The sequence below is a fragment of the Cotesia typhae genome, unplaced genomic scaffold (assembly GCF_013202065.1).
Source record: "Cotesia typhae breed Kobodo isofemale line unplaced genomic scaffold, CoteBio_Ctyphae contig_44, whole genome shotgun sequence".
NCBI lineage: Eukaryota > Metazoa > Arthropoda > Insecta > Hymenoptera > Braconidae > Cotesia > Cotesia typhae.
In genome coordinates, this window is record NW_027423753.1 from 1,256,217 (window position 1) to 1,277,244 (window position 21,028).

The following is a 21,028-nucleotide window of genomic DNA, read 5'->3' on the forward strand; positions in this document are numbered from 1 at the left end:
TTAACCCACCAGATGGCGAATTTAATTACCACCGCCAGAGCGTGTTGAACCTTTGTAACCTAAACACCTTCAAATCATCCTTCTGCATTTGCATCATTGTTGTTGTTGTCTAAAAATAAATTTTCCTAAAAATTAACAATATAAAAAAATAAGAAGCATTAAAAATGTCGAGTACTTCACAAAAGCACAAGAACTTCGTGGCCGAGCCAATGGGAGAAAAACCAGTCACAGATTTAGCTGGTGTAGGTGAAACTTTGGCAAGGCGGTTAGAAGCTGCCGGCTTTGATAAGGTATGTCGTGTATAATCAATGAAAATGAAGTTAGCCGACATTTCAAAATTTTTAGAAATTTTTTTTGGAAAAAAATTTCACTTAAAAAATTGTCACATGTAAAAAACTTGAAAAAATACAAGTGTAATTTTTATAAATATCTTTGTAGTTGTAATTTAATTAATAAAAAAAATTAAAAAATTTTTAGACGTCTGCTAACTTCAGTTTCATTATAATCAGTGTCAATAAATAATTTTTCCACTAATTTAATATTTTTATCAATAAATATTTATTTTTCAGGCGTACGTGGTGCTGGGACAGTACTTGGTATTGAAGAAAGATAAAGAACTTTTTCAAGAATGGATGAAGGACGTCTGCTCTGCGAATTCTAAACAATCTAACGATTGTTACCAGTGCCTTAACGACTGGTGTGATGAATTTTTGTAATTTTGTTTTAATATATTTTCTTTTTTATCATTGCTAAGTTAGATAATTCCGAAAAGTGTCTATGTCTATTAGAAAATTATAAGATTGTTTGGTGTCTGATTCAGACACGATGTTGCTAATTAACTCTAAAGATAATAATAATAATAATAATAATAATAATAATAATAATGATAAATTATGATAAATGGTTGATTAAATTTTAATCGAAAGATATTTTTATATGCTGATAGTTAACCAAATGGACTAATGTAATATTTTTATCGTAAAAATGATTGTAATTTTAATATCTTATTCATTGTCGTCCCAGATAAAATAAAAATGTCACTAATTATTGTAAAAACTTGACGGATGTTTGGTATCTTCAGTGACATCGATAAAAAAAAAAAACATCTCTATTTTATACACAAGTTTAATTACCATAAACATAACAATGCATGTATTGTATACAAATAAAAGTAAATTTTCTTACAGTGGTTTTAAAAAGTATGATTAGTTATGAGTTATTTATAATTTATACTACGTTGCTAATTAGAATAATTTGCTTTTCTTTCTAAATTTATGTCTTGAATTTTTTGGGATCCTTTTCCATTGTTGTCTTTTCTCCAATCTGAAAAACAAATATTTAAAAATTTTTTTTTTTAACAAATAAATTATTTAAAATAATTTTTTTTACATCTAGAATTTTTTCAGTCTTAATTTATTTGTTATAAAAAATCCCGAAGCTTATGAATTGTCTTAGAACTCAATTATGATTTTTATTACTAATTTTGATTTATTTTAAACTCATAAAAATTTACATGAATACTTATAATTATATATATATATATATATATATATATATATATATATATATATATTTATATTTAGATACAAAAATAAATTTAGTTATTAAAATTACCTGCGTATTCGATTTTATAAGGAAAACGTTTTCCTATTTTTTCTAGACCTTCTTTTAGGTCCAATATCATCACATTCCTTATTACATTATCTCGGAATCGACTTTTTACTTCATTGAAAACTTTCAGTGAGTCTTCAAATCGTTCAAGTGAATCTGTAAAAAAAAAAAAAAAAAAAAAAAAAAAAATCACAATTTTAACAAAAAAAAAAAAAAAATTATTTAAGAAATTCCATTTTTTAAATTAAAAAAAAAATTATTAATGGAATTTTTTTTTAATTTATAAATAAATCAATTTAATCACAAAACTTACTATAAAGCTCCATTAAATCACTGTAAATCCTAGCAGAAGAATTGTTCGCCAACTCTGGATGCGTGTCAAGTTTCTTCTTCAACATCTCCATCAATTCACTGTCTTTATTTTTCAAAGCGTACTCAGTAATGGGTTTAGTAAGGGGCGAGGGACTCGATTCAATCTCAGATTTCCACAGATCCTCTACCTTGGGATCCCTCTTGATAAAGTAATAGCACCACAAGGCGTGTTTGCCTCTGCTAAGTCCCTTATCAGACAATTTATTAACCCAGTTCTCAAAGGTCTCCAAGCAACTTTCATCTTTGAGCAGTCCCTCGGTCAAAGCTCCAAAGTGAAGATCTTTCTGTACATCTTTAAGATTGTCCGACTGAACCGCTTCTATGTCAAAAGTCTCAATAAAATTTCTCAAGCCTTTGTCCTTGATCCTCGCAATACAAAGAACCTTTCCATAATTAATAGCGTCCTTAGTTCTTACAGACAACAAATTACCCAGCTCTTCAATCGCGTCAAATCGCTTTGTGTCGACCAACTTCATTGCCAAGTTCGTGAAAGTATTAGACTTGACGTATCCGTATTTGGTGATGAGAGTTTTCATCATTTCAAACGCAAGGTCGATCTGGTCCTCGGCAAGCGCGTTGTTGATCAATCTCGTGTACTTTCCAACAGCTTCAATCTTTGGAATTAAAATTAATTTAGAAGATAGTTTAAGAATTTTTTTTTTTTTGTAAATAAATTATAGGAAAAAAAAAATTTACAAGTAGAAATTTTAATAAAATAAAAATGCAATTTTTTAAAATAATTTTTTAAAACAAATTTGTTGGTAAAAAATAATTAATATCATACCTTTGGAGCGTCATTAGAAATCAGCGTCGCCGCCTTCTTATAGTCTTTTTCCTGAATCGCATCTTCAAAAGGTCCAAGTCGGACCGGAGTCAGCTTCCTCGTAAGAATTAGTACATTTTTGGTCATAGGGGACCTAGTCTCCTGACTACTCCACTGAGGGTCAAATACAAAAGGCACCTTCTGATTATTCTTCTGAAGCAGTTCGCTGAGTTTCTTCAAAAAATCACTAGTCGGCTGAATATAATCATCCTGCATCTCAGTCCATAGCGCGAGACCTTGCTGCCAATTGTTGTCCTCAATAAACACATTGAGCAATTTATTATACATAAACCCTCTGTCCATCCTAGCGATGCTCTTAGTAATATTGACCAGCTGTATGAGATACTCTGGATGAAACTTCCTTAAATGTTCAATCGCAACAGCAATCTTTTGACTCTGAACCTGGAGCCCAGGAGTCTCGAATATTTTCCTTGCCTGTCTAATCTTCCCGCACTCCGTGAACGCGAAAGCCAGATCCATCAGAGCGTTGCTCTCTCCATGAATCTGAGTGGTCATGTCCGTGATTTTTTGTAAATTAGTGGCGTCTTCCGCTTCAATCAGTAGCGTAGCCAATTTATTCTTATAAGGCGCGCAGCTGTACTGAGTACAGGCTCGTTCAAAAGCCTCTATGGCCTTGGGGAGGTCATTGGCAAGAGCATGAGCCTTAACCAAGGGTCCCAAAGTAAAATTATCCACTTCAACGTAATTTTTCTTCCTCAGAAGCTCAAAAAATTCAAAAGCCTTCTCGATACTCTGACTACCAGCAACTTTCTCCAGCAAGATTTTAAGATTGATGTCGTACTTGTTCAACTCGTTATTCTGCGGCAGCTTCGGTTGATCATTTAAGAACTTGACAGCTTCATCAAACTGGCCGTTCCTCACCAGCAGATCAGCAAACTTGATCGCCTTCTTGGCGTCCAAAGACGCTTCTTGGAAAGTAGCTTTGAATTTTCTAACGCAGTCTTTAGCAAGCTCCAAGCAGTCTGTCTCAGAAAAAACACCAATCGCCTGAGCCAGCGCCCAGGGAGTGAGTTGTCCAAAAGATTCCATCTTCTGGAGAGAATTCTCAATACCTTTGACATCATGCTGCTCTATTAATTCATTGAACTTCCTTCCTAAGCTACGAACGTGCTTATTAAGAGCCAAATTTATCGGCTTGTCCGGCAAAGGATGATACTCTGAAATAGGAACGATGGTTAAGCTACCTAAGGTCAGTTTGTCAATGCTCTCATTGAGCTCTGGAGTGATCTTAGAGCCTAAATAACTCCTGAGTTCCTCTCCAGTCTCCTTGGAGATGCTCAGCCCAGCTGCGACCAATTCATTGATTAAATTACTCACTGCTAAAGGCTGGTTGCTTGAAACCACGGACATGATCTTCCTGATAGCTTCATCAACAAGCGACGTGGGGACCTGGTCAGGATTAGCGGCCTCTGAGTTGTCGGACAGGTACCTGAGGTTCATCACGAACTGCTTGGGCGAGTTATCCCAAGAAGCCAAGGCTAAACGGTTCAACAAGACGTCCTTGGAGTACGGAGCCGGGTAGTTTGCCATAGTAGCGGCAGATGACAAGAGTTTCCTCTCAACCATCTGCCTCTCAACAGTCACCAGCAAGATGTCGTTCTTGGAGATGCCTAAAGGAGTCAAGAGCTCGATTGTGTTGTCCAAGTTGCCGTACATGAAGGGAATCGCGTAATTTTTTATGGTCTCCATCGACGGAGTGATATTAAAGTCCTCCTTCATGGTCTTTAAAATCTCTGCAACGCCCTTGGGGTTGCCGGTTTTGCCGTGGGAGACCAACAAAGGCCAGAAGAAATGCTCGCGGATCTTACCCCCGGCTTTCAACCAAGCCTGCATTATTTTCAAGGTCGTCTTTGGGTCCACGCCCTCCTGCAAGCAATCATAAACGATCACAGCGAAATTTCTGTCGGTCTTGAGCTCGATTTTAGCGAAATTGCAGACGTGGATCACGTCCTCTATCTTGCCGCCGTTGAGCACCAGAGCTTTCGCGATGAGCGAAGACCTGTATAACTCTCTGGTAGAATCCTCGGCGGTAGAGTTCAGCAGCTTGAGCGCAAGCTCCAGGTGCCCTTCAAAGGCAAGTTTGATTAAAGTCCTGCAGATGTCTGTGTCAGAGCGGATTATGCTGGGCAACTGGGTGAAGAATTCTTCTGCTTCGTTGACAAACCCATTGGAAGCCAGCACGTTGATGATTTCTAAATAATGATTGTCCAATAGAGAAATTTCTTCCTTTTTCATCAGCTCAAAAGTACGCCTGATGCCATCCATGTCTCCTTTTTTCGCGTGCGCGCACATCAGAGTAGCGTAAATGTCTGCCGAAGGATAGATCTTCGCAATCTTCATTGACTCCAGGGTTTTCAGAGCGTTCTCCATGTCTCCTGCTTGGCTATGGCCGGTGATCAGCGAGATGAAGATGTCTTCGCTCAGCGGCATGTCTCTGTTCTTCATTTCTGCCAGCATTTTGGTCGCCCCGGCGATGTCTCCCTTGTTGCAGTACCCGGCGATTAGCCTCTGGAAAGTAATGCGGTTAGGTTCGATATTTTGCTCCTCCATCTTTGACAGAAATTTGTCCGGAGTGAAATCATAGTCTTTCTCCATGTAAACATTTAAAAGCGCGTTGTAATGTGACACGTCCATTTTTATCTTGAAGCTCTCGAGAGTCTTGAAGACTTTCTGCACGAGCTGGATACTTTTTTTGGAGTCTGCGTCAATCAGCGATTTACCGCAGCTTCGGATTAACAGCAGAGCGTTCAGACTAGACATATTCTTCTGAGATTGGGTTTCTTCGAGCCAGTGCTCGATTTCCACCGCAAAAACTCGGCCCGTTCGCTTCAGCTGACTCTCCATGTTCTGGAATGTCGCTGTTGGAAGCGGCTTTTGTCGCACCGCCAGATTTGTTGCATAATTCCTACAAAAAACAGTCCAAGTTTTTAATTTTTAACTTTTAACTTTTAACTGTTTAATTTATTTATTTTGTGACAAATATTTCAAAAAATTACCTCGACAAATTTGGCAGCTGATTGACGACATTTTTTATGCCGGCGCCTTCTAAATTTGGTTGATTTAAGGCTACTCTCCAGCCGACATGATGCAATTTTCTTAAATGCCTTACGTACCTGAGCATCGTTGACATTTTATTGAGGTTTCTTTTTATTTGTCAGTGTATTTATTTAATTTATAGTGAGTCAATTTATATTATAAATTTAATAATTATTTATATTTTTATTTAGCGAGTAATTATTTCACATCTAGCAACAATGGCCGCCTCAATACACGTGTTTTACACTGTACCTCAATATAATATACATTCTTATTTTTTTTTTTTTTTTTTTTTTTTTTTATGTGTGTGTAGATAGTTTCGTAACGCGACACACACACTCCGCGATTATTAGACGTAAAGTCGTGTTTTGTAGTTGGGAATTTTACAGTAGCGCCGGCTCGTGGTTTCTATTTTTTATTTTTTTTTTTTTAATACTATTGTCAGCTGACATGTGATTTTTTTTTTTTTTTTTTAACAAATAAATTATTATAAATAATTTTTTCTATTTGTAATGTGTTGAAAAATTATTGTTGTAATTTTTTTAAGTGTTTTTTAGTATGAAAGTGAAGTCAGCTGACAGCTGTCAATTTTTTTTAACAAATCAATTACAATGAATAAAATACTTGTAAAAATTTTCACTAACAATTTTTTTATGACATTCAAGTTAGCTGTCACTTGACAATTTTTTAATTTTATTTAACAAAAAAATTTATTCCAAAAAATAGTTTTTGTAATTTTTTCTTTAAAAAAAATTATATTCTATTTTATCTAGTATAATATTTAAAAAATACTAATTTATATAAACTATCACTTAAAATATTTTTAAAATATCTTCTAAAAATATTAAAAAAATCAAGTGGTCTTAATTAAAATAAAATTCACAAAAATTAATAATCTTTTTTTACAACTTTATGAAATACATATATAATTTGTACAAATAATTATCCTACTCTAGAAAGTCCCCTATCACTCTTAAGACTATTTTCACAAATAAAAGGAACTTGCTGATGATGCCTAACAAGTAACTTCTTCAAAGTGAATAAAAAATCCCGATCAGGATTAATTTCATTTTCTTGCATCTTCATCCAAAGATCTAGCGCTCCTTCCCAGTTATTGTGCTTATCATAAACCTTCAGCACTTTTTTGTACAAATTAGTGTGATTTCCATTCAAGCGCTTAGTAATTTCAATAAATTCTTCAAGCGCCTCAAAGTTTTTCGTCTTCTCCAAATAGTCGACAAAAAATCCAATTTGAAAGTTAGAAATAAACGATCCCAAATTTTGAAAATATTTCCTAACAAGGTGATACTTTCCAATGCTTAAATTCACCAGCGCCATGCATACTTGCGTGTTTTCTTCTCCCCAAGTCTCGTTATAAAAATCTACAAATCTTTTCAGATTAACCTGGTCATCACTGAGTACCAAAGCCTGTAACAATTTAATTTTATTAGGAGTGCATTTATACTCAGTGACAGCCCTTTCAAAAACTTCCAGCGCCTTGGTAGGTTCTTTTTTTTCAAGAAATGATTCAATAATAATTCCCAGAGGAAAAATGGGCGCTTTTAACAATCTTTTTTCCGCCAGCAGGTCAATCATCTGAAAAATCCTCTCAAGACTCTCCCGATTCGCCGTGAGCGCAAGAAGAGACTCCACAGCTTTGATATTGGTCCTAGAAAATGCTTGCTTATCTTCAGCGACTGGTTGCCTCCTGATAAACCTGACAGCTTCCTCAAACTGATTATTTTTCACCAGCAGCTCCGCAAACTTAAGACCCTTCCCAAAACTCAGATTATGCTGCGGTAATTTCTCTGAAAATTGCTCAACATATTTTCCAGCAGTCTCCAGATCTTCCAGGTCGCAAAAAACTCCAATCGCCACGGCGTAAAACGGCGCAGATATATACCCGATAGCTAATAGCTGCTTGCAAACAACAGCTGCGCGCTCATTATCCTGCTCTGTAACATATTTATTGAATTCATTCCTCAATTCATAAACCTGACTATTAGAAATAATCTCTCCAGAAGCTTCAGACCGCTGCAATAAATAAGGGTTGTACTCAGACATTGGAACTTCTTTTAATTCTCCAGATTCTAATTTTTTAATAACATCCTCAACTTCTTCAGCAGAATTGCCAAGATAGCTCCTAATTTCCCCCGCAATTTCTGGAGAAATACTCAGCCCAGCTACCAGCAGCTCCTGCAACAGACTAATTATCACACTCGGCCGATAATCCGGCACTACATCAATAACTTTCCTTAAAATTTTATCCATATAAGCCGCTGACATCTTTCCCGAGTCGCTGTACAAAAGTCTTAAAATTACAACAAATGACTTTACGTCATTTCTGACGTTAAGAGTCTCGACGAATCGCTGGAGGAATTCCTCATCCGTGGGGAATTTAGCTTCATGATAAGTCAAAAGAATCGCTGCATTTTTAACCTGTCGCTCAATGATACACCTGTCGGCCATCGCTGTCACAATATTGTCCGCGGAAATATTCAGCGGCTGCAGCCTGTTGATGATTTCTTTTTTCGAACCAAACAAATACGGAATTGTAAAGTCTCTGAGTGTCCTCAAAGAAGGGGTAATTTTAAAATCTTCAATCATTGACCTAAGGACGTTTAAAATACCGTCGACATTGCTGGCTTTGCTCTCGAGGACTAGCAGCGGCCAGAAGAAATGATCGTGGATTTCTCCACCAGCTTTGAACCAGGCTTTCATCATCTCGAGAGTTAAAGAAGGGTTTATTCCGTTGAACAGGTAGAAGTAGACCGCGTCTTTGAAAGGATCTTCATTTTCAAAGTCTTTTTTTATTCTCTCGCAAATTAAAATTACTTCTTCTACCTTGGTGTCGGTTTTTACCAAAGATCCAAGGATAATATTCATACGGGCGTGGAATCTCAGAGGAATCGTCGTCGTGGACTTTAGCAGCCTTAAAGCTAGGTCAGTGTGCTGCATCTTGATGAGTTTTATGATCAGCCGGCTGATGTCTATGTCAGAGTTAATTTCTTTGGGCATTTTTAATAAAAAATTCTCAGCTTGCTCCAAGTGTCCGTTTATTACCAAGCTTTGGAAAATTTCCATGTAATGTCTCTCCCCCAGGTCAACATTGCTAGCTGCTAATTTTTTTAAAGACTCATTCAGAGATTTGAAGTCGCCTTGCCTAGCATACGCGCATATCAAAGCGGTTTCGGTGTCGGGGGAAGGGGCGATTCCCTTCTCCTTCATGATGGCCAGGATATTAATCGCGCTGTCCATGTCACCCGCCTGGCTGTGTCCCAAGATCAGCAGGTTGAAATTCTCCTCGGTCAGAGGAAGGTTGCGGCTCTTCATGTCTACCATCAGGGTCATCACTTCTGCTATGTCGCCCTTTTTGCAACAACCTGCTATCAGTTTCTGGAAAGTCACGCGGTTGGGTTCTACTGACTTTTCAATCATTGTGGAGAGAAATTCACTTGCTGAAAAGTCGAAGTCTTTTTCTAGGTAAACGTCGAGCAGAGCATTGTAATGAGACACTTCGAGTTTTACATCGAGGCTTTCAAGGGTCTCCCACAAGTAGTGGACCAGATCGATACTCTCCTTAGCGTCTGCGTCCATCAAAGACTTACCGCAACTTTTTATGACGAGGAACGCGTCGAAGTTCTGGATTTTTCCGGAGTTTTGAAGCTCGACTATCAAACGCTCGATTAATTTTTTCGGGATCGGGTTTCCTTTTTGAAGTTTTATGTCGATTTGATTCAGGAGGTTTTCATTGAAAACTGTTGAAGCTACTGGTCCTGGACTGTTTCCATAACTCCTGGAAATTTTTTATGATTTTTAAAAAATTTTTCATTTAATTAATTTTTTTAAATTTCTACATGTCAATTTTTTTGTTAAAAAAATTATTAAATATCTGCTAAATTAATTTTTATTTATTATTTTTAAATATACATCAAAATAATTTACCTTAATAAATTTTGTGCATAGTTCACTGAGTTGTTGGTGACTACAAAATGGGGTTGATAAATAGGACATCTCAAACGAAATCCATTTCTTATCACTTGTATTATATACTTTGATACCGGTCTCATTATTGCACATATAATTTATCTAGAAAAATAAATAAATACATTTTTTAAATTAAAGTTAATAAAACACTCCAATTATTAAAAATCATTTTAAAAAATAGTTTATTATATTTTTGATTAATTTTTTTTTGACTACAAAAAACAAATTAATTTTTCAGTTAATTATTGAAAAACAAATAAAAAAATTTTTTAAATTAACAGTTGACAGCTAACTTCAGTGTTATAAAATTTAAATAATTATGCGCATGTTCATAAAATATTTTCTAAAAAAATAAAATACCTGTCATAATTGTTTATTTATTATAATTGTAATTTTAAATAATCATTATTATAAAAATCTAACCTAAAAAAAGTGAGCAAATAATTGTCAGTTTAATTTAATTTTGACAGATGGCGCCAAATGTCAACTCCCAGATCACACAAAATAAAATAAAACTAAAAACACTTTTTAATAATTGCAAAAAATTAGTGCAATTATTTTTACAATTATATAAAAAAAAATATTTCACTAGAATTGGAGTTAAAAAACTTAAAAAACTCCAAAACAAGTTCTAACACGCGATTACTGAAACGATAAGAAATTCAAAATGGCGCTTAATTTTTTAATACTTCCGCGCATGCACAGTGAAAAACTCAGTGCAGTAGTTGGGAGAAAAACATATATAATAAATGTAAAATAAAAAATAAATAAGTAAGTGGAGAATAAGTTAGAATAACGGATTTAAATACATTAAGAGCGAGAGCGAACAATGAAGATATATCCTAGTATCTAATGTAATGTAATGATAATAATAGTAATCTCAATAAGAGTATGTATGCTGTATGATAAGCATTAGGCATTAAAAATCAAGTGCATAAGCATATGTAGCACAGTTAGTTGAACACAGTGATGATCGCAAAAACTTTATGTACCGTAGTATAGATCTGCTTAAATAACTTTTTATATTTTATTTAGCTTTTACGTTTCAGTTTATCTTAAATACATACGCGTTAGTTATTTTTTAATCAAGTGATTAATTTAGATTAATAATTATTTTTTGTATTTTTTTTTTGTAGCAGCTCAGTATTATTAAAATAAAATCCAGCATATTACTTGGTCCGGATGCTGTGGGAGATAAAAATACTTGAATCAAACAGTATTTACAAGTTCAGTACGTGGGTTATTTGAAAGCCAGCGTGGATCTAAGATGTTTTGGGCTAACATCTATGCATTGTCTCCACAAATTGAGGCATTACTTAACAAAGAAGTTTGTATTTTTTATGTTAACCTTACTTGCTGCATGACATTAAATTTACCAGACACTTGATGATTTTTTTTATTTTGTTTCACAAGCAGTTTAATTTTTTTTTTTGCTATAATTTATTTGTTAAAAAAATTATTAAAGTGATCAAATATCTGCTCAATTAATTTTCATCTTAAAATAAAATTAAAAAATTGTCAAGTGACAATAATAATAATAATAATAATAAATAATAATAACTTGAATGTCATACTTAGTCATTAATTTAGTCAACTGCTAATTAATTTACTATTTTATTGTCAAAGCTAACCTTTACGTTGTTTTTTTAAGGATGTCACACTTCAAGAGCTGATGGATCAAGAGGAAATAGTGCCTGAGTGTAAAAGTCAGAATAAAAAATTAGTTGAATAGTAAGTGTGGTTAGATTATTTAATATTTGTAATAGAATTGGTATTTAAAAAAAAAATTTATTTCAGTCTGACGAGGCCTGAAGTTATCGAAGAATTAGTATCGATGATCACTAAAGAGCCACCTGAAGACATCGAGGAGAGATGGAGGTACAAATACCCCAATGTAGCTTGTGAATTACTCACGTGCAATGTTCCGACTCTTAATGAAAAGTTGGCAGGTAATTTATTGGAGCAACTTCAATTATACTTCTTCTTCTTCTTCTTCTTCTTCTTCTTGTTAGTTTTACTATTTTTAATGGTAACTGTTACAAGGTGTGATTATGTTAAATAATGTTTTGTTTTTAAATTTAATTGGACACTTGGCTCTTGTCTGACAAACGGAGTAAAAATATCAAAATTACTGTAGTAACTTAAAAAAATAGAAAATTAATTTTTTTTTAAATAATTTTTTACTTTTAAAGAAGACTTAAAAAATTTTTGTCTTATAAAGTTTGACAAATTTTTTTTTACTTAAAAGATTATTAAAGGAATTAATAAAAAAAAAATTTATTTATTTAAGAATAAAATTTATGACTTAAATTTTTTTTTTCAGGTTCCGAAACCTTGCTGGCAAAATTATATTCATTTATCGACACCGATGAACCATTGAACCCACTTCTTGCCTCATTTTTCAGTAAAATAATAGGAGTACTTTTGATCCGTAAAAGTGACCAGGTAATAAAAAAATAAAATCTTAAATTAGTCAGTTTAAAATTGCTATTTAATTTCTGAGTATAATAATTTCTGGCATTTTGAAAATTTAATAGTTTAACTGACGCTTAAAAACCTTATTAAATAAATACTATTAGCAGCATTTGAAGAAAATATTGCTGTAAGCTAAATTAATAGTTAATATATGAGTCTTTTTCCTCCACCAACCCTTTTGCTCCGTCACTGAATCCTGATCCATTCCTCACTACCAGAATTGGTACTCCTATCAGTTCATGTGCTTGCAGGTCTTAGAGTTTCTTAAAGGTCGCCAGAAGTGCGTGGATCGTCTCCTTGAGCACCTTGAGACCTCAGCGATAATGGACTTGGTGCTGAAGCTTGTCACCAAGGTCGAGGGCGTTGACATGCGTCAGAATATACTAAATGTGAGAATTTAATTCTATGTTTTAGCGTAGGCCCGGAGATTGATACTAGAATGACTTTATTTTTTATATTAATTTATTTTTATTGAAATAATTTTTTTTTTCTTTTATAAAAGTGGTTGGATACTCAGCAACTAGTACAACGATTGATTAAATTATTATCGTCTGAAGCTAATTCAGACAAACATACTAATGCGGCACAGTTACTTTGCGATATTGTTAAATTAGCAAGGGAGTACAGGTTAACGTGCACTGAACGCACTGATCCTGATCCTATTCTTAATACATTAGAGTCGTAAGTTTTTATTTATTTATTTTTTTTATTAATTAATTAATACAAATATTAATATTTTTTTTTTTTTTTTTTTTTTTTTATTACAGAGAAGAAACCGTGTCATTAATATTAGAGACTATTTTATCTGGTGAACATAAAGAAAGTAGCATTGTAGGAGGTATTCAAGTGCTATTAGTTTTACTTGGTCAAGAAACAAACAAGTATGATTATTTTTTTATATTAATTATGATAATTTAAAAATAATATTTAGTTTAACGGACATATAATAATTTTTTAGATTTTTATTATAATTAAAAAAATTTTAAGTGCGAATTTTTAAAAATATTTTTTAATTATTATTTATTTATTGCTTAATTTTATTTTAAATAAAGAAAAAATTTTTTTTAATTTTTTTAAATTATTAACTGTCTGTTCATTTAATTATTATTAATTTAAAATTAAAAATTATTAAAAATAAAAAATAAAATTTATTTCAGTATTTTAATTGATCCAAAACAAGGTAATAATTCTGGTGAAGATACAACAGAAAATATGGACCGTATTAAAATCCAAAATGCCAATTTACCGTACCTGGAAAAATTACAAAAGCTATTATTGGACCCACCGCCTGTAAGACAACATCAATTAACCACAATTAAAAATAATAATAATCCATTTTAAAATATAATTAAATACCCTGTTCTATATTTGCTCAACAGAAGTCCTCAGTTAAAACAACAGCCGGATTACTAGAGATTCCGTTAGGGAATACTCGCCTGCATATTGCCAAATTATTAACAGCTCTTCTTTCGTCGGAAAATATCAAAGTATTCCAAAAGCTCGCTGAGCTAGGTACATTCCAAACGTTGTTGGATCTATTTTTCAAGTACTGTTGGAATAACTTCCTCCATACTCAAGTAGATCAATGCCTGGCTTTAGTTATTTGTGGAGAGTGGCAAGAGAACAGCAATTTAGTATATTCTCACGTAAGGCTTTAAATTTTTACATAAATCAATCAGCTGATATTTTATAAACTTTATTAAATATTATTATCAATTTTTGCAACAGATATTTGTTCAGTGTAAATTGATCGAGCGTATACTAGACGTATGGGTGATAAATGACGATAAACAGTATGTTTTTATTTATTTTATTTATTTAATTATCTTAATTCACGTCAATGACAATTTATATTAACCAGATAATTTATTTAACCCAGAAAAAAAGAAAATGGAATCCGTCAAGGCTATATGGGCCATTTAATTAATATAGCTAATAATATTGTTAAAAAGTCTGAAAAGAGCGAAGAATTGAGCAAGTATTTAAAAGAAAATGTTCCTCAAGAGTGCTTTGAAAAGTGGGAAGCACTTGTAAATACTCAACTTGCTGAAATTAACAAAACACACCAAATATTCCTGGTAATTTTTTTTTTTTTTTTTTAGCAATCTTTTTTTCTTTTTCTAGAAATATAATTAAAAAATTACCTTTTTAATAAATTAATTAATAATTAAATTTTAGGGCGGAAAAACACAGCCGTACATCACGTCGTCTGAGGACAGCACAGAAGATTTTAATTCTTACTCCCAAGATAATTATTGTCAGCAGGTACTTGATTTAAAAATATTTTTATCAAAATTTTTATTATCTATATGGATATAATTATTTTATAAATTTATTTAGGTTTATGAAAATTATCAAGAACAACAAATGACATCACGTTTTACCGATCATTACGGCTTGTACGATGATAAATTTAATGATGGAAATGATGCTCTGCAGTAAGAATAAAAAATTATTTTTTTTTTTTTGTTTTTTTAATTTTTATTTCACAATTATTTAAAATTAAAATTGAATTTTTAATAGGCCCAGTAATTCGGTTGATCAGATAGCCACGATGCCTTTCACTTTAACTGAAGAAGATCTTATCCAACAAGAAGATGCATTTAACAAAGTAAATAATTTTTTTTTTTATTAAAAGTTTTAATTGAAAATAATTGGTTAATAATTTAAATAGATTTGTCAGCAAAAACAAAAAGCCGGCCTAGAGGAAGACGGTCTTGAATGGGGCGATGAAGGCGAACTAACTTTCCAAACAGTTATTGATAAGCGCGATTGGCCATTCAAGCAACAACAGCATGATTCTATTTCTTCCGACGAGGACGAAGACACTAAAGACATTCAAATGGAAATAGATTCTGCTGATCGTTAGTTTCAATTATTAAATTTATTATTTATCATTAAATTTTACAATTATTAATTAACTTTATCATTAATCAGCTTGGGACACACCAGAGCCTTTATCAAACAATACAATTCTACCAGAAGTAAATCCTTGGGATTCATCGACATCGCCGACGGATGAATCGTCAGGCTGGGCTAATTTTGACAACTTTGACAGTACGCTTAATATTGCAAACCCTGCACAAACAACCATGCAATCTAGCGCAGAACCTGAAAAGCAGGAAGTACCTGAAACAACGACTAGTACAACAGACAAACTAGCTACTTCTAATCCTGAACCAATCGCCACTTCTTCTCCTTTTTCGACTAATTCTTCTTCTTCTCCTAATGATGTTAAGTCTCCAGAAGCATCCTCTGATCAAGATCCAATTAAAGACAATATCATTGAGGATAAAAATAATAGTGATTCAGTTAAAGAAAATCCAGATAATAATGTGTCTTCAAATGTAAATGATCATGCTAATGTAGAGCCAATTGAAAATATTCCTACAAGTGATAGGTAAATATTAAATTTTATTATTATTCCTCTATTTACTTTTTTTTTTTTTTTTTTTTTTTTAAATACTTTTAATTATTATTATTATTAAAAATAAAATATTTAAAATTAAATTTCAGAAAATCAAATGAGCCTGAAGATAAAACACGTGCACTTACAAATTTATAAACAAACCAACAGATTGTTAAATTGTAAATTTATAAGGATGAGATTTATTTGTTTAGTTAATTGGTGATTATGTATGAGTGAATGCATCGAAGAAGTTTAAAAAAAAAAAAAATAATAAGTATATTAAATTTTGATTATATTTCTGTATTATACGTAAATCATATCAGATGGGAAAAAAAAAACATTGTCCACAAATTACAGAGTTATTTAAATTTATACTTAAAAAATGAAAAACATTGTATAAACATGGCTTCAAGTTATGTATTGCAGGGTATTGTTATCAATTATTAATTATTAATTATTATTATTATTATTATTATTATTATTATTATTATTATTATTATTATTATTATTATTATTATTATTACTATTACTATTATTATTGTCGTCAATTTATTATTACTATCATTAATGCATTGTATTAATTAATTAGATACGATGAATGCGAGTTATTTGATGCTCAACTGTTTTATATAGTGAAATTGTTCGATGTCTATATAGTAGTTAATTGAAGAAACAAACAAACAGAAAGAAACAAATGAAATATTATTTAATTAAAACTAGTAGAATTAAAGTAACTGTAATATGAATTAATCCTTGTATTTTTATCATAAAATTAATTACCATGACGCTAAATGATGTTACAATGAATAAAAAATTCATCTCGACTTTTACATTCATTTTTTTTGCTACAATAAACCTTAAATTAGATTTATATTCTTACTGGTATTTTATTTTTAGATTAATTATTATTAAAATTAAATTAGCCGACATCTAAAAATTTTAGAATTTTTTTTTATTAAAAAATTATTTTAAAAAAAAAATTTCACATGTAGAAAATTAAAATATTGAAAACGTCAGCTAACTTTATTATTATTAATTTTATTTATTGGTACTAAAAATTAATTACTTTACCATCATCTTGAAGCCAGCTGACAGCTGTCAATTTTTTTAACAAATAAATTTCAATAAAAAAAACACTTGTAAAAATTTTCACTAATAATTATTTTGATTAAATTTTTTTTCACAATAATTTTATAAACTTATAAAAAAAATTTCTAATGTCTATCAGCGTAATTTATCACATTTTTTTTTTTTTTTTCACTTATTCTTTTCAAAATATCTGATAGGCTTCTACTTAAAAAAATAAATCCTGCGCATGACACTGAAGTTGACAGGTGTTAAAAATTTTTTTAGAATTTTACAGCAATTAAATTATTATAAAAAATATAAATTAAAAAATTTCACATGTGAAAATTAATAAAAATCACAAGTAAACATTTTCAGAAGTGTTTTTTTTATTGCAATTAATTTATTAAAAAAATTTTTTTTAATTAACAGCTGACGGCTAACTTCAGTGTTATAACCTGCGCGCGCAGTTTTTTATTTATGATTGTCAGTACACGTGTGTGCCGGTAAATTAATAATAAAAATATTTGTTTACTAACAAGAATTTTTTTTTACAAATTAGATGACAAATATCCAGATGATTGTCCTTACCTCCAAAATTAATTGAATAAATTTAATTTATTTACAATAATTATCCTAAACTGTAAAACTAACTGAAGTCTTACAATCAAATTAGATTAATTGTGTAAAATGGAACTAAAAAGGTAAATAATAAATTTTGCAATAAATTTATAATTTATTAATTGTAAATTTATAAATTGTAATTATTTTTAAATCGAAATTTGTAATATCAACTAGGTTATGTTGGTAAAAATCCAAAAATCATCAAATGATTTTTAGATAAATTAAAAAAAAATAATGAATAATTTTTTGGCAGCTAATTAAGCAATGGATATTAATTTCCAAGGTTTAACAAGAACATCAAGCTTCACAGACTTGTCATCAGCTCGAAAATTAATATTCCAACAAGTGACAGCTACTGAAGGTCTCGTTAAACACTACAGCTGTGAGCAGATTTTTGACAAGAATTCAAATGTCAGGTTAGTAATTATTTACCCTTCTAAAAAACAAGATCCTGAATTTATTAGAGTTCTAACAATTTTTTTATAATTTTATATCAAATTGGTAAAAATAAAAAAAATGAAAATTAAGTTATTATTATTATTAAAAAAAATTTCACATGTAGAAAAATAATTTTCTTTAATTTTAACATATGGAATTTTTTTAATTAAATTTTAAGTGACATTTTTAAAAAAATTTTTTTGTAATAATTTTTTTAATTAAAAAAAAAATAATATAAATAATTATTCAAACCGCTTAATTATTAATGCTAAATATTTACAGACAAGTAAAAGTTTCAACTCTAATAACCGCAGCAGGCAAGCCTCAGAGCCAAGAGATTTGGACCTCAAGCTTCCCACGTGTGTCACACAGTGTAAAAAACCTGAAGTCATCTTCCTTGAATAAGCTACCGATGCAAATAAAAGAAAAGTCAGAACCTTGTCACCTACAGGCAGTAAATTTAAGTCTCTTGCAGATATCTGATGATTCACGTCGCGGAACTTCATGCGAATTAAAAAAACATAGACGCAGTCGGTCGAGTTACGACGACCGCCGAAGAGCAGACTCGCCTGTATTTGTCCGAAAACCTGCTTTAGATATGAATGCCTCGAAAGATCCAGAATTGAAAGTTCAAGGCGATTCCAAAAACAAGGAAGCTATCATCGAGGCAGACTTGAAAAAACTGCGACCTTTAGCCCAAGAGTTCACGGCCGCGAGGTCCAGCAGGTCCGTCAAGCTCTTATTCTTCGGACTTGTGGCCTTGAGTGTGTTAATTATCTCCAGCCTCATCACGGAGATCTACGAGCCGTCGTTTGACTTCAGGAACGCGAGCCTGGAGCTCAGCCAGAAAATCTACGGGCAAGATCTCGCTGTCGTCCAGCTGTATGAATTCTTTCAGGAAAATTCTCTGGACTTTAAAGTCGTCGCCTTGGTTGGAGGCACTGGCGTTGGAAAAACTTACGCAGGGAAAATTATAAAGAAACACTTTCCTCACACTCATAATATTTACGAGTACATCCCGCCGCTAGCTGACTCCATTCCTGAAGCCTATGACATTCTCTCAGCCTTGCACTCCAATTTGGTGGTCCTGGAGAATTTGAGGATTAAAGATCTCCAGGATCTTGTTTACTTTGTCAGGTATTTCTTCGAGCAGAAGAACAGACCGAAGGTCATTATTCTTGCGATGATCAATCCTGAGACTGTGGATTTTAATTTGAAGAAGTCCCTAGACTTGGAGATTAGCATCCGGACCATCGAAGACACTTTTTTTAAGGTTCAGGTTCCAGTTAAGGCTGTCGCTTTTCAAGTTTTGGAATCTCAAGCTCTGGAAGCTTGTGTTAGAGATGAAGCAAAGAAATTAAATTTTAAGATTAGTGATCTTCAAGTTGAAGAAGTTATGAAGAGTATCATTTCTTCACAGAGCGGCTGCAAAGGCGCTTATGCTAAAGTTCAACTTTATGTTAAGTGAAATAAATTATTTGATTAATTTTTTTTATCAAAAAATTATTTTGTTCATTTTTGATAATACATTAGCAGACATTTAAAAATAAAAAAATTTTTTGCTTTAAATTAAATTAAAAAAAAATAAATAATAAAGAAGAATAAAATAAATTTCAAGCAATAAATTATTTTTATATAAAACACGTAATAAAAATTCACTATAAATAATTAATTACTCCAGACAGGCAACGCGAAGAAAGTAATAATAGTACTTAATAAATAAACTGTATTAATTTTTCGCTTTAATTAAAGACCGCACATGAAATGATTTTTTTAAAGCCCATCCAAGTGTAAGTATTAACAAATAATATAACTTAAAAAAGTATTGAGTTGAAGAATAGTAATGACCATTGTTGTACTTTTTTTTTTTTTTTTTTTTTTTTTTTCTCCCAGGGTATAGACAAAACATTTCACTTTTTATTATTATATGAAGCCAACAACCGGGACGTCCCTTGGAATATTGTTGCGTGTCTATAAGTTTGATACCGCTGAAACTCATGAAATTGTAGGAAAGTATATTATTGCGTTACACATTATTACGTTCGTTCAGTTATGCAAAATGAAAAAAAAAATATATTTAACCAGAAGAAAGTTACTAGCTACTAAGTATCGCGTCCAAGATGTTGACAAAAAATAAACTGAGTCCTGGGAGCAAAGCACCGGTGAGATATTTACGAAGATATTAACCGGGACATAAATAATTGGGATTTTTAATAAACCGGAGGCTGTTTATTGCAAGCAGGGATAATTGTTTTAGATAATATTGGATAATCATACGCATAAATAAAATCTAATAATACTACGATTGATAACTAACAACATGTATTTTATAAATATGCGTATCTATGTATAAGTATCATTATAAGTAATTATTTTCATTTAAATATCGTTTAGGCTAAAATTACTTAATGTTTACCTGTTACATGTCTTAAATGATGTAACGGGTACGGACCACGGAATTTAAATTATAGAAATGCCTTTTTTTAGTCACACTTAATTGCTTTCAACTATTTTATATTACTAGCTATTGTACTTGTTTATATAAACATTTTTATTATTATTTCAGATTTAATATTACTCAATGGACTGTTTAATTGTTGGACACGCATTTCCTATATTTAATTCCGGCTTATGTTATGATTTACGATTTATGATTGTGAATATTAAAAGGATAATATAATAAAATAATAATGCAGAGCAAATTAAGGGAATTATAAGTGATAAGCCAGATATTATCATCTTGTTAACAAAACCGTATCTTTTAGATTTAAGATATCATTAAGCTATTCGCTCTTGTTTTATTGTACCGGAAAACTTTCACTAAATTTGTCTCTTATTTTTTTACTCACAGTAAATTCAATTTTGTAAAAAGTTTTATGACTTTAGTTGTTACAGTTTTTTTTTTTTTTTTTTTAATTAGTTGAGTCATTTCTTCTTTGAAAAATTTTTCGCTTACGTATAAATTACCTTTTTTTTATAAACATTAATTATTTTGGCTAAAAAAATTACAAATTTTTTATTATGAATTTTTGTCGGTATTTCTTCTTGAAATTTATTTTAAAGTAAAATTCTATTATTAATTATTAATTAATTTCCTTGAAATTTATTTTAAGAATTGTTGAAAAATATTATAATTTAAAAAAAAAATTTTGTTGTTTATAAATTAC

At 31.3% G+C, this 21,028-nt stretch overlaps 5 protein-coding genes across 13 annotated transcripts; 3 read left to right on the forward strand and 2 right to left on the reverse strand.

Annotated features, from left to right (window-relative positions):
* Positions 1–42: 42 nt before the first annotated feature.
* Baf (barrier to autointegration factor) lies at positions 43–1,202 on the forward strand. Its single transcript, XM_074245541.1, has 2 exons — positions 43–290; positions 570–1,202. Exons 1-2 carry the CDS (start codon positions 165–167, stop codon positions 714–716), a joined length of 273 nt encoding a protein of 90 aa, XP_074101642.1. The 5' UTR covers positions 43–164; the 3' UTR covers positions 717–1,202.
* On the reverse strand, positions 1,110–6,094 carry LOC141529115 (leucine-rich PPR motif-containing protein, mitochondrial-like). Its single transcript, XM_074245529.1, has 5 exons — positions 5,824–6,094; positions 2,768–5,732; positions 1,925–2,597; positions 1,615–1,767; positions 1,110–1,323 (listed from the first exon to the last, which is right to left on the reverse strand). Exons 1-5 carry the CDS (start codon positions 5,955–5,957, stop codon positions 1,241–1,243), a joined length of 4,008 nt encoding a protein of 1,335 aa, XP_074101630.1. The 5' UTR covers positions 5,958–6,094; the 3' UTR covers positions 1,110–1,240.
* Positions 6,095–6,751: 657 nt separating this feature from the next.
* On the reverse strand, positions 6,752–10,323 carry LOC141529116 (leucine-rich PPR motif-containing protein, mitochondrial-like). 2 transcript variants are annotated; one of them, XM_074245530.1, is made up of 3 exons: positions 10,211–10,323; positions 9,809–9,952; positions 6,752–9,659 (listed from the first exon to the last, which is right to left on the reverse strand). In XM_074245530.1, exons 2-3 carry the CDS (start codon positions 9,931–9,933, stop codon positions 6,806–6,808), a joined length of 2,979 nt encoding a protein of 992 aa, XP_074101631.1. In that variant the 5' UTR covers positions 9,934–9,952; positions 10,211–10,323; the 3' UTR covers positions 6,752–6,805. The 2 variants fall into 2 exon arrangements, with proteins under 2 accessions (XP_074101631.1, XP_074101632.1); XM_074245531.1 differs by having other exon boundaries at positions 10,274–10,289.
* Positions 10,324–10,568: 245 nt separating this feature from the next.
* Fmt (phosphatase 6 regulatory subunit 1-like protein fmt) lies at positions 10,569–16,564 on the forward strand. 7 transcript variants are annotated; one of them, XM_074245535.1, is made up of 18 exons: positions 10,569–10,621; positions 10,987–11,177; positions 11,502–11,581; positions 11,648–11,799; positions 12,174–12,295; positions 12,544–12,714; positions 12,828–13,006; positions 13,093–13,206; positions 13,483–13,615; positions 13,705–13,971; positions 14,054–14,118; positions 14,205–14,403; positions 14,504–14,590; positions 14,666–14,763; positions 14,849–14,936; positions 15,000–15,189; positions 15,263–15,725; positions 15,842–16,564. In XM_074245535.1, the coding sequence occupies exons 2-18, from the start codon at positions 11,118–11,120 to the stop codon at positions 15,888–15,890; spliced, it is 2,517 nt and encodes an 838-aa protein (XP_074101636.1). In that variant the 5' UTR covers positions 10,569–10,621; positions 10,987–11,117; the 3' UTR covers positions 15,891–16,564. The 7 variants fall into 7 exon arrangements, with proteins under 7 accessions (XP_074101636.1, XP_074101633.1, XP_074101639.1 ...); XM_074245532.1 differs by having other exon boundaries at positions 10,610–10,704; XM_074245538.1 differs by having other exon boundaries at positions 10,610–10,704; positions 12,577–12,714.
* A 722-nt stretch (positions 16,565–17,286) lies between these two features.
* LOC141529119 (uncharacterized) lies at positions 17,287–20,842 on the forward strand. Of its 2 annotated transcripts, XM_074245540.1 has the most exons (5): positions 17,287–17,503; positions 17,677–17,839; positions 18,144–19,651; positions 19,755–20,023; positions 20,428–20,836. In XM_074245540.1, the coding sequence occupies exons 2-3, from the start codon at positions 17,688–17,690 to the stop codon at positions 19,327–19,329; spliced, it is 1,338 nt and encodes a 445-aa protein (XP_074101641.1). In that variant the 5' UTR covers positions 17,287–17,503; positions 17,677–17,687; the 3' UTR covers positions 19,330–19,651; positions 19,755–20,023; positions 20,428–20,836. The 2 variants fall into 2 exon arrangements, with proteins under 2 accessions (XP_074101641.1, XP_074101640.1); XM_074245539.1 differs by having other exon boundaries at positions 19,755–20,842.
* The last annotated feature ends 186 nt before the right edge of the window (positions 20,843–21,028 follow it).